We start from the raw sequence: 12695 nt of genomic DNA on the forward strand, positions 1-12695 counted from the left end.
ATTAGTTCAACCATGTTACAAAGAAAAGTCATTAGTCTTTGACGGAAGAATGATCAAAAAGCAAAATATTGTATTAGCCTTGAAAGACAGCTGAGAGACTTTCTGTCTCAACTCAACTCACAGGATTGTTTTTGTGAGGAAAATATTCGATATGTTCACCACCTTCAGTTATTTGTAAAAATAATAATAGCAGGATACAAATAGCATAAAATGGGAGTTTTGTTTCTGCGTAATGTCATTTTATCCATAAAGAATATTCCCATGTTCCAAGAGATGAATAAAGACAAAATTGTTGTAAGATGTTTAATATTTTTCATATTAGTTGGGAAATAAGATCAAATATAGAGATGAGAGAATTCTAAACAAGTTAATGTTAGAATAAGAGGACCTGGGAATGGGGAAACCACACCTCAACTAGATTGTCTACAAGTGTTTAATTTTAATTAATTTAATTTCTCTGTCACTTAACTCCAAACCAACTCTAGTTGCTTTAACAATGTCAGTAAACAGTCAGGCGGTAGGGAAAGCAAGTAGGATGATTGGCTGCATAGCTAGAGGTATAACAAGCAGGAAGAGGGAGATTATGATCCCGCTATATAGAATGCTGGTGAGACCACATTTGGAATACTGTGTTCAGTTCTGGAGACCTCACCTACAAAAAGATATTGACAAAAGTGAATGGGTGCAAAGACGGGCTACAAGAATGGTGGAAGGTCTTAAGCATAAAACGTAAAAGGAAAGACTTCATGAACTCAATCTGTATAGTCTGGAGGACAGAAGGAAAAGGGGGGAAATGATCGAAACATTTAAATATATTAAAGGGTTAAATAAGGTCCAGGAGGGAAGTGTTTTTAATAGGAAAGTGAACACAAGAACAAGGGGACACAATCTGAAGTTAGTTGGGGGAAAGATCAAAAGCAACATGAGAAAATATTATTTTACTGAAAGAGTAGTAGATCCTTGGAACAAACTTCCAGCAGACGTGGTAGATAAATCCACAGTAACTGAATTTAAACATGCCTGGGATAAACATATATCCATCCTAAGATAAAATACAGAAAATAGTATAAGGGCAGACTAGATGGACCAGGAGGCCTTTTTCTGCCGTCAGACTTCTATGTTTCTATGTTTCTATGTTTCTAAACAACAATAGTATATAAAAGAATGGATGTCTAGGGAATAATAAACCATTCTTCCACATTCTCCACAATTTAAAGGGGTCCACCTAACTATTGTAAGGGAAGACCTGGGTAAAAAGTCATGTTTTTAAATGAGGGTTAAGTCCTCTATGAACTGCTTTTATATGTAGTCTAAATGGGTTGGGAAGTACCGTATTTTTCATATTATAAGACACACCTTTATCCCCCCTAAAAGAGGGTGGAAATGTTGGTGCGTCTTATACAACGAATAAGCCATTTTTCCTGCCCTGAACCCCCATCCCTGCACCCCATTTTTGAACAGAGGGTCTGGGAAGCCTACAGCGAGTCTTGGAGCTGGGGAGGTGGCAAAATGGCCCCATTTTTCCATAAAAATGGGATGGGCAAAGGGTCTGGGGAACCTGCAGAGAGCTCCTGGGAACTGGAGGATGGGGGAAAAAGCCCCCCATTTTTGTGAAAAGTGGGCCGGGTTTTTGCCCATTTTTTCATAAAAAATGAGGCATTTTACCTTCCCTCAGTCTCCAGGAGCTCTCTGCAGGCTCCTTAGACCCTTTGCCCACCTCATTTTTGTGAAAAAAACTACTAGCTGTAGTGCAGCAGTTCATATCTCACCACTGGCGCAAGGTTGACTCAGCCTTCCATCTTTCCGAGGTGGGTGAAATGAGGACCCAGATTATTGGGGACAATATGCTGATTCTTTAAACCCCTTAGAGAGGGCTGTAAAAGCACTATGGAGCAGTATATAAGTCTAAATGCTATTGCTATAGAACATCTTTTGTTTCAGTTGTTTCCCAAGCATTTATGTAGATAGTCATTATCAATCCAATAGAGTGCAAGTTCTAGAATACCACTGAGGTGGGAACAGTAGCCCACTGCAAAAAAGATGGCTGCTAAGAAGAAAGTGAGGGACCATTTTAAGAGATAAACCAAGTAACCTGTTGACATCTTATTCTGTAGCTGGCATCATAATTTCTGCCAAACAGTTTTGATTTTTTTGAATTTCCTATTATGATAATGGTTAAATCTATTCACAGTGAGATGCTGGTGTTTTTAAATGAGGAAACTTTCTATTTTGAGTGGATTATTTTGATAAAATTACTATTATTGTTGTTGTTGTTGTTATTGTTATTGCTATTGCTATTATTATTATTATTACTACTACTATTATTATTATTATTACTACTATTATTATTATTATTATTATTAATTAGATTTGTATTCTGCCCCTCTCCGCAGACTCGGGGCGGCTCACAGCAATGATAAAACAATATACAGTAACAAATCTAATATTAACTTCTGACCTAGTAACAGAACAAGTTAGGTTGATGGGAAAGGTACTTATGATATGTTTTGATTCCCTATTTAATGGTATTGCAGGTCCGGATAAGATACCTCTCAGGGAAGAATTTGAACAGATCATGCTGAAAGCTATGCAGGAATTTACTTCAAGGGAACAGTCCTTACAAATGAATGCACCGAGCATCTCCTTGTCACCAGCTCAACTTCCATGGCTAGCTAAGTTAATTGCTAGCGTTTCCCAAGATATGGTACATGTGGTGGTTACTCAGAATTCCTTGGCAGAAGGCATTTCTGAAACACTGCGGTCACTGACCGAAATGAAGCACCAACAGAGGATGCCAGATTACGTGGTCGCTATCTGCACCTCGAAGATTAGAGGAAGTGAGTTCTGTGTGATAGTTTTAGGTAGGTATTTTTTTTATATACACAGTATCTTAACTACATTTTACTGAAATGCAATACAAATATAGTAGTACCTTGTGATACGAACCCCTCGTCATACGAACTTTCCGAGATACGAACCCGGGGTTCGGAAAATTTTTCCCTCTTCTTACGAACTTTTTTCGCCTTACGAACCCGCTGCCCGAACGCTGAACCGGAAGTTCGGGTTCGGCATTTGGGTTTGGGAGGACGTCAAGAATCCCTGCCGCCCGGCTGTCAGCTTTGCAAAAGAGCCGCGGAGCTGTTGGCCGGTGGGGAGGCTCAAACGGAGGTGGGGAATCCCAATAGGGAATTCCATGGGTGGAGCTTTGATGTCACGGAGACGTCCGTCCTGGCCGGCCGAAACGTGGACTCCAGGAAGGACGTCTTTGTGACGTCAAAGCCACACCTCCGTTTGAGCCTCCCAACCGGCCGACAGCTCCGCGGCTCTTTTGCAAAGCTGACAGCTGGGCGGTGGGGCTTCTCGGCGTCCTCCCGAACCCGAACGCCGAACCTCAACTTTTGCCGAACTTCTGGGTTCGGCGTTTGAAAGAACGCTGAGAAGCGCCTGGTTGTTTCAAAAGGTGACAGCCGGGCGACGGCGCCCAGCGGAGCACCGTTTTTGCGTGTGTTTTTTTGCTTGCACACATTAATTGATTTTACATTGTTTCCTATGGGAAACATTGTTTCGTCTTATGAACGTTTCGCCTTACGAACCTCCTCCCAGAACCAATTGAGTTCATAAGATGAGGTATTACTGTATTTGGTGTCTTTGAATGCTTTAAACCAGTGGTGGGTTTTTCCCGGTTTGGCCCAGTTCTGCATAGCGGTGGTGCCGGAAGGCTCTGCCATCCACCCAGGATATGTGCACAAACCGGTAGAAACAGGTTTTAGAATCCACTACTGCTTTAAACATATGATTTCTGCTTTATTGTTGGATCTGTCAGAGAGAGAAACAGATAGATTACTGACTGAAATCTACTTTTAAATAACCTGCTTATACTATCAACTCCAAACAAAAATCATAAATAGACGACATTAAATATTTGCAAGACAACATGCAATATTCTGTATCCTGGCATGTGGGTTATACCATCAACTTTAACCATGAAAAACGTTCTACAGAAGTTTGTCTTGACTCTCTTAGAAATGTAAAATGGTACATCAGATTTTCAGAAACATTCCAGAAACATGTTTCTCTATTCCCCCACCCTGCCACCATTCATGGGTGGTAGGAAGAACATTGGTGCTTTTTGAGAATGGAGGGAGTAAATGATTTCTTGATTTCTCCAGCGCATTCAGCCCTTTAATTCTTGTGCCTTTCCAGGCCCCAACTGATTTCATATCCAGAGTGGTAGTCTTTGTTATGGTTGAAGTGCCCTCTTTCCTGCAATAATATGCGCTAGATTTCTTTGGTAATAAATAGAACCAGAGATAATAACACATACACCCCCAAGTGAGCAAGGTTTCATTTTAATTCTAAAATAATATACTAGATGTTAACTCCTCAGGTAAATAATTTGATTTCTGATGTGAAGGAAAGTGGATTGCACTCTGACTTGCACAATGTACTAAATTACTGCATGGGAACTAGCTTGCAGAATAGTCTATGTTAAAATTTTATACTTTTATCTGTTGCTGTTTTTGATGTTTGTTTTACAAATACAGTGATACCTTGTTCCAGGACAAGGTTCCTAAGGTGAAAAGTTTGTAAGACGAAACAATGTTTCCCATAGGAATCAATGTAAAAGCGAATAATGCGTGCAAATCCTTCAGAAAATCCCAAACTTTAGAAGGGAGGCGAACGGAGGGCAGGGAGGAGCAGCGAAAGGGGGTGGGTGGAAGAAGCAAGGCTAGGGGAAAGGGTGAGTGGGAAGGAAGAAAGGAAAGGGGGCGCCCCTCCCTTTTCTTTCTTCAAAATACACCCTTTCATTACCTCTGCAAGCACTCCAGTTCTCCATGCTTTCTTAATGCAAACTCTTTCGCTCTCTCCAAGCTGCCCCTCCCTTTTTTTCTTCAAAATACACCCTTTTATTACCTCTGTAAGCACTCCAGTTCTCCTTGCTTTCTTAATGGAAACTCTTTCGCTGTTTCCAAGCCACCCCTCCCTTTTCTTTCTTCAAAAAAGAAAAAAAAAAGAAACCCCTTCATCCCAGCAGCGGTGGCTTGTGCTCGTAAGGTGAAAATAGTTCAGAAGAAGAGGCAAAAAAATCTTAAACACCGGGTTCGTATCTTGAAAAGTTTGTTAGAAGAGACGTTCGTAAGACATGGTACCACTGTATTTAGACTTTCTCAAGTGGCATTAAATGCAGCCAAAGAGCTGTGAGAGTTTTTGCACCATTTATCTATGTTTATTTTTTTAAATTTAGACATTTGTATTCCACCTTTATTATTTTAAAAAAGTAACTCAAGATAAGGTGAAAATAATATACCTACTATTCAGTGAAGGGCTACCAAAATTTTTACTACCACTCTATGGGCATGGCTTATGCAGGGCGCCCTGCATTTTCCTTCAACATCTTTCAGTGCAAATTGGGTGCTACTGAGACCTTTATGCTAGTATTACTAAAACAGTAATTTCCTCTGGGGTGGAGCTCCATTTTCGCTATCCCACTGCATCCCACCCCAGCTAATGTTCCTCCCTCCTCTTGTTTTCCCATAACAAGAAAGCTGTGATGTGAATTGGGCTGAGAAAGAATGGCTGGATCCAACATCTCCCAGCTGGCTTTCATATCTAATATAGGAGTAAAGTTCACAGTCTCCTGATTTCTAGTCTGGTGCCTTAAGATCAAATTGGCTATTATTAATAAAGGTTAGAAACCAAATATGGTGACAGAAAGAGACTGATTTGTATGTTTCAACCACTATTGCAGATTTAGAGTATTAAATGGTTTAACAATCTTACTGATGTTTACTCAAATATACCAGTGTGTGGTTCATTTGTTGGACTTAGACCAGGGAAATTCAAGTCCTGTTCAACCGCTGAGTCAACTGGATGACCTTGCACCAGTAATACTGTGTCATCCTACCTTAAGATGTATTTTGGGGAGGATAAAATTAGGGACAGGCTTCTAATTTATGCCTCCTTGAAATCTTGGATAATGTAATAGTTAAATAAAACTTGTTTCTATGTGAATGTATATAGGATTTAAACATTAGTACCACACATGAATACGTATAGGAGTTTAATTTAATTCAACCATATACAGTGGTACCTCTATTTGCGAACTTAATTCGTTCTGTGACCAGGTTCTTAAGTAGAAAAGTTTGTAAGAAGAAGCAATTTTTCCCATAGGAATCAATGTAAAAGCAAATAATGCATGCGATTGGGGAAACCACAGGAAGGGTGGAGGCCCTGTTTCCTCCCAGGAGATTCCTAGAGAGGCCCCACGGAGGCTTCTCCCTGCCTTTTCTGGTTACAGTTTCGGAGGCTCGGGTTTATAAGTGGAAAATGGTTCTTGAGAAGAGCAGGGGTGGGCTACTTCCCAGATGGGAAGGAATACAGTGGGGTAGTAAAAATGGAGCTCCACCCCAGAGCACCCAATTTTACTGAAAGATGTTGAAAGAAAATGTGCAGGGCGTCCTGCATAAGCCACACCCACAGTGTGGTAGTAAAAATTTTGGTAGCCCTTCACTGGAGAAGAGGCAAAAAAATCTTGAACACCCGGTTCTTATCTAGAAAAGTTCGTAAGTAGAGGCATTCTTAGGTAGAGGTCCCACTGTATATGGTCCAGAGTTGTTGGGAATTTATAATCAACAAACCTAGCTGCTAGAGTGAGATCTGGGTTGGTTGGGACTGAAGGCAGAGTTTCCATCAATAAATCCTTTGTATTAATGTTGTGTTTCCTTTTTTAGAAGGTGAGCTACTGATAGGTTTCTGGAAGAGCAGTTTAAAAAAAATGTTTTATAATGAGAGATTACAAGCATATATGAGAAGTTTTAGATTTTCAGGATGATTGGATAAATAAAAGATATGCAGGAGTCTTCATTAACATAAGGTTATTTGGCTTTTCTGGGGAGTGTTAAAAGAAACACAGGAAGGTAAAATTCACATAAACAAAGTCTTGATATTTTTTTCTCTTGTCCCACCCCCTCGCTTTTTCCATAGGTCAATACCAGTCTAGAGCTCTGGCAGAGAGCATGCTCACCACCAGTGAGTTTTTAAAGGAGATAAGTTACGAGCTCATTACAGGAAAAGTTAGTTTTCTAGCATCACATTTCAAAAACACATCTTTAGGTGAGTGAATGTTACAGTCTGCCATTGCTCTGAATTAATGATGTGGCCATTAAAGAAAAGTTCATGTCATTTAAAAAGATTCAGGTAATCTTGTTCCATAAAACTGGTTCAGAAAGTCTTCAAATTTTATAAAGGAGTGCATGTATAAAAGTAAAGAAAAAGAGATAACAGGAGGAAAATAATTTTGTTTTCCTCAATTCTTAAAAGCATCAATTTATTTCCTCTTAATGTTATCTTATGCTGTAAGAGCTCCCCCTCCTGTTTAAAACAAATGAATCATTTGGTACAAACTTTATTAATTTAATTACCTTTTCTACCAAACTTGTGTGTTTTGCCTAGGCAGGAAAGAAATTGGAAGGCAATAGACTTTATGTTTTCTTTTCAAACAACGCTGGTAATCAACTATTATTTTCAGTCCTTTGATTCTAAAGCCTAATGATTCTGGCTACAGTATCCTCTTTGAAATTAACTTTGGCAGGAAGCTCCTAAAGCCCCTCAATCATTACCATGGCAAAAGGACAGTAATAAAAACAAAACATTGCTTCAACGTTGACTGAGTGAAACCTCACATCACAAATGGTATTCTTGCCTTAAAGTTGCAGGTCTTTTAATGAAAACACCTGGCTTTAAAGTGCTGACACGACCCTCCTAAGCAAACCCACTTGGATACTTCTCCACATCTGAATTCATACCTTGAAGTAATGAAACAGCCAAGAATAAATGAGACTCTGGGTCATGTTTAAAGTAATACATAACTTCACACCATTTCTTACAAAATATTTAATGAAATGAATAAATTATTATTATTATTTATTTTATTATTATTTATTGGATTTGTATGCCGCCCCTCTCCGGAGACTCGGGGCGGCTAACAGCAACAATAAAACAGTGTACAATAGTAATCCAATACTAAAAACGATTAAAAACCCATTATTATAAAAACCAAACATACATACAGATATACCATGCATAGAATTGTAAAGGCCTAGGGGGAAAGAGGATCTCAATTCCCCCATGCCTAATGGCAGAGGTGGGTTTTAAGTAGCTTACGAAAGGCAAGGAGGGTGGGGGCAATTCTAATCTCTGGGGGGGAGTTGGTTCCAGAGGGCCGGGCCCACCACAAAGAAGGCTCTTCCCCTGGGTCCCGCCAAGCGACATTGTTTAGTTGACGGGACCCGGAGAAGACCCACTCTGTGGGACCTAACTGGTCGCTGGGATTCGTGCAGCAGAAGGCGGTCCCTGAGATAATTTATTTATAAATATAAATATTTATACCATGAGTAACTTCTCTACCAGGTGACGAATTGGACAAGTTATTGGAGATGATGCAACAGCGACGGGGAGATCACGTCGTCATTCCATTCAGTGGCGACGTTAATGAATGTGTATCATCTCAAGAAGCAGCTGCCATGGTTTCCACTCAAGTACTAGGTAAGGATTATCTCATGAGAAATAATTTATGTCAAATGCTAGTCTGCATATAGCAATAGCACCTAGACTTATATACAGCTCTTGGCCTGCAAAATATCTTAATCCATGGCCATGTCTGAATTTCTGTCAAAGTCTAAGTTATATTAAGCATGCTTCTTAAAAATACTAGTATTGTAGCTGCACAGATTTAGGTTATTGTTTTAAAATTGAAGTTATTTATTTATGATAGTTATTTAATGAATTTTATATATTATTTACTATAGTATTTATTCATCCTGTCTTCCTCCAAACCATAAACCTTTTGTAGGGAAGAGTGGAATTCTAGTCCAGTTCTTACAGTATAGTCTTATATTTATTTATTTATTTATTTATTGGATTTGTATGCCGCTCCTCTCCGCAGAGGCGGCTAACAACAGTGACAAAAAACAGCATGTAACAATCCAATACTACACAACTAAAAAAACCCCTTATTATAAAACCAAACATACATACAAACATACCATGCGTAAATTGTAAGGCCTAGGGGGAAAGAATATCTCAGTTCCCCCATGCCTGATGGCAGAGATGGGTTTTAAGAAGCTTACGAAAGGCAAGGAGGGTGGGGGCAATTCTAATCTCTGGGGGGAGTTGGTTCCAAAGGGCCGGGGCCGCCACAGAGAAGGCTCTTCCCCTGGGTCCCGCCAAACAATATGTTTAGTTGACAGGACCCGGAGAAGGACCACTATGTGGGACCTAACTGGTCGCTGGGATTCGTGCAGCAGAAGGCGGTCCCTGAGATAATCTGGTCCAATGCCATGAAGGGCTTTATAGGTCATAACCAACACTTTGAATTGTGACCGGAAACTGATCCGCAATCAATGCAGACTGCGGAGTGTTGGAGTAACATGGGCATATTTGGGAAAGCCCATGACTGCTCTCGCAGCTGCATTCTGCACGATCTGAAGTTTCCGAACACTTTTCAAAGGTAGCCCCTTATAGAAAGGCCTAGACCAGTGATGGTGAACCTTTTTGGTTCAGTGCCAAAAGGAGGGGAACAGGGGGGCCATGCACGCATGTATCCACATCCATAATTCCATGGTGGGGGGGCGCATGCCCATTAGACCTCCCGCTCCCGGCACATGATGGCATGCCTGTTTTTAATTCTCCCCAGGCTTCAGAGCCTTTCTCGGAGCCTGGGGAGTGTGAAAAAGACCTTCCCCACACCTCCGAAAGCCCCCTGGAGGCCAGAAACATTCTGTTTGTCAACTTCTGATTGGACCTTTTTTTTTTTTTCTCTCCCCAAGTTCCAGAGCCTTTCATTTTTCTTTTTCCCAGAGCCTTTCTAGGAGCCTGGGGAGGGCAAAACAATCCCCTTCCAGAGGCCAGAAATGGCCCATTTCCCAACTTGTGGCCTTTGGAGGACTCTGGTGGTTGTTGGTGGCGAAGGCCGTTTTCGTCCTCCCCAGGTGCTTCCCAGCTTGGGGAGAGCAAAAAACAAGCCTTCCCATCCCCTCTGGAGGCTGAAAACAGACTGTTTCCCGACTCACAGTGGGCCCAGAAGGCTTGAAAATCAGTGTGCCAGACCTGAAGTCACATGCCCACTGATATGGCTCCATGTTCACTTCAGAGTTAAAACCAATAGTCAGACTTCTCTAGATCAGCATTCCCTAATCATTTTCTAGATATGTGTGGAACATGACTTTTAAAAGTCTTTCCAGAAATCTTTGAATTATGGGAGATATAGTAAATTCACATCAGGAAGGTGCCAAATTAGGAACGACTGCTGTAAGTCACAAGAGAAAAAGAGAGAGAGAGAGATGGTTTTATTTCCAGGAGCTACAACTAATATTGTTTGTGATGGAGAAAGCTACGTTAAGCAGAAGGATGATGCAAAATTGATGCATATGGGTGGAACAAAAGTTTTAGAGGTTAATTTTAGGATGTACAGTATATTAATGTTATGTATTTTTTGTTTTAAAATAGTGACTTATAGAATACAAGAGACATTGAGTTTGGGGGCCACATATAGCAGTAGATTTTAGTGTCAAATTCTGGACCAGAAATTAAATGATGAATCTACTTTATCCTAGACTTAGATACTGAAACTTTCCAGATTTATCAACCACAACTGACAGTTGCCAGAAAGCTCTTGTCACAAGTGTGTGCCATAGCAGATAGTGGCAACCAAAGTCTGGATCTGGGCCACTTCAACAAAGTAGATTTTATGATTGTTGTTCCTCGTTCAGAGGTCCTTGTTCAACAAACCATCCAGCGAATTCGACAATCAGGTAAGTAATCCAAAAGCTTATTAAATCCAGCAGAAACTTATTTTTCAGAATTCTATTTTTTCCTGCCAAGGGGAGATAGAAGAGCTACATAGGAGATTGTTTGCTGAATGTCCTGTTAGGACTTTTTATTATGATTTATAATTTCATAGGCATCTCAACTGAAGCCATTTCAGTAAAGCTTAAATAAAACTTTGGAAACCAATGAAGGAAAGAAGCAACTTAGAACTAAGGAGAAAATTCCTGACAGTTAGAACAATTGATCAGTGGAACGGCTTGCCTCAATAAGTTGTGAATACTCCAACACTGGAAATTTTTAAGAAGATGTTGGATAACCATTTGTCTGAAGTAGTGTATAGTCTCATGCCCAAGCAGGGGGTTGGACTAGAAGCCCTCCAAGGTCCCTTCCAACTCTGTTGTTATTATTATAAAACAACTCCTTCTGAATCATATAAAGAAAATTGAGCAGTTGGGTGAGCAATGCAAAAAGCACATCTATTTTTGTTGTTTAGAAAGAGATGCTTTGCTTACATTGCAGTGTGAAGCAATTTTCTAAAGCTTTACAAAGCACGAAGTGTTAGTGAAAATACCCACAGGCCGGGGCGGGTTGCTCTTACCTGCCTACCAATGTTTTGCGCTTGCATCATGATGATTCAATTGCGTATGCACTTGCTACGGTCATGTGAACACATCTTCTCGCACAATTTTGCTTCTGTGCATGCGCGGGAAGCAAAATAAAGCCAAAAATTTAAAAAACAAAGGTGGCATTGTACAATGGATTAGCAAAGACAGCACTGGAGTCATCACACACAAATTGCATAATCTGCAGGGCGCTACTGGAACAGAGCTCTGGGGCATACCGGTAGGAACCCACCATTGCCCACAGGGCTATTTAATTGCAGAAGATTTTGTAGATGAAAAAATAGTCTCTGAAGCTGTTGAATGACTTCTTTGGGATAAGAAGTTGTAGGAAAAGTAAATCTTAATTCTCATCATTAGTTCAATTTTTCTCATTTTTTTCCTAGGTTATTAGTGAGTAAATATGCCACGATGTGCCACAATTACAATATTTTTGGTTTTGTAACAATGGGTGCACATTTATATACGATGCTATATATACAGATATAGCATGGATTTTATAGGCATAATACAGATTGATAAATTGAAATCGAACCTTTTGTGTGCTGCTTTGACACTTTAAAACATCTTTGTTCATTTTGAATAAAACTCTTTATTTCTTCTTCTAGGTGTTCTTGTAGACTTAGGGCTTGAAGAAAGTGGAACAGCTTACCAAAGAGCAGAAAAATATGTGGTGCAGCTTGACAGTGACGTGCAAATCAAGTTTGATAGTTTTATGAGACGAGTGAAACAGAATCCATATACTCTTTTTGTGCTTGTACATGATAATGCCCATGTGGATTTAACAAGGTAATGGATTGAAGTAAAGTTGTAAATTAAATTAAGTGAAACTAAGATAAGATAATATAAGCAAAGCAAAGCAAAACTAAACTAAACTAAACTAAAGATTGAAGTAAAGATTAAAAATTAAACCATAGATTTCAGATTATAAACGAATAGAAAGGGTGTGCTTTCAAGATTGCTTATAATCAATTATATTGCAATAAATGTCTTTTATGATTGGACGATATTAATAAATGTCTTTTACGATTGAACTGTTTTGTTTTGTTTCATTCAGGAGAAAGCAGTTACAACTGTAATTATTTCATTTGGCTTTGTTACCAGAATGAGGAGTTTCGTGTTTCTAAAATTGTTTCTCTGTTGTTTATTTATTATTTATTTATTAATCGGATTTATGTGCCACCCCTCTCCGAGGACTCTGGGCGGCTTACAACATATAAGGAAACAATATACATCCTAAATCCAATT

The 12695-nt window shown here is 39.7% G+C and overlaps 1 protein-coding gene across 9 annotated transcripts in view; it reads left to right on the forward strand.

The window, feature by feature from the left end:
- The window catches only part of GREB1L (GREB1 like retinoic acid receptor coactivator), a 211239-nt gene that overhangs the window by 152456 nt on the left and 46088 nt on the right, over positions 1-12695 (forward strand). For all 9 annotated transcript variants that reach the window (XM_070747610.1, XM_070747613.1, XM_070747615.1 and 6 more), the window contains 5 exons: positions 2535-2861; positions 6985-7113; positions 8410-8544; positions 10614-10811; positions 12056-12236. In XM_070747610.1, the coding sequence (XP_070603711.1) occupies positions 2535-2861; positions 6985-7113; positions 8410-8544; positions 10614-10811; positions 12056-12236 (970 nt within the window). The remainder of the gene's footprint in view (positions 1-2534; positions 2862-6984; positions 7114-8409; positions 8545-10613; positions 10812-12055; positions 12237-12695) is intronic.

This window comes from Erythrolamprus reginae, chromosome 3, assembly GCF_031021105.1.
Source record: "Erythrolamprus reginae isolate rEryReg1 chromosome 3, rEryReg1.hap1, whole genome shotgun sequence".
Lineage (NCBI taxonomy): Eukaryota > Metazoa > Chordata > Lepidosauria > Squamata > Dipsadidae > Erythrolamprus > Erythrolamprus reginae.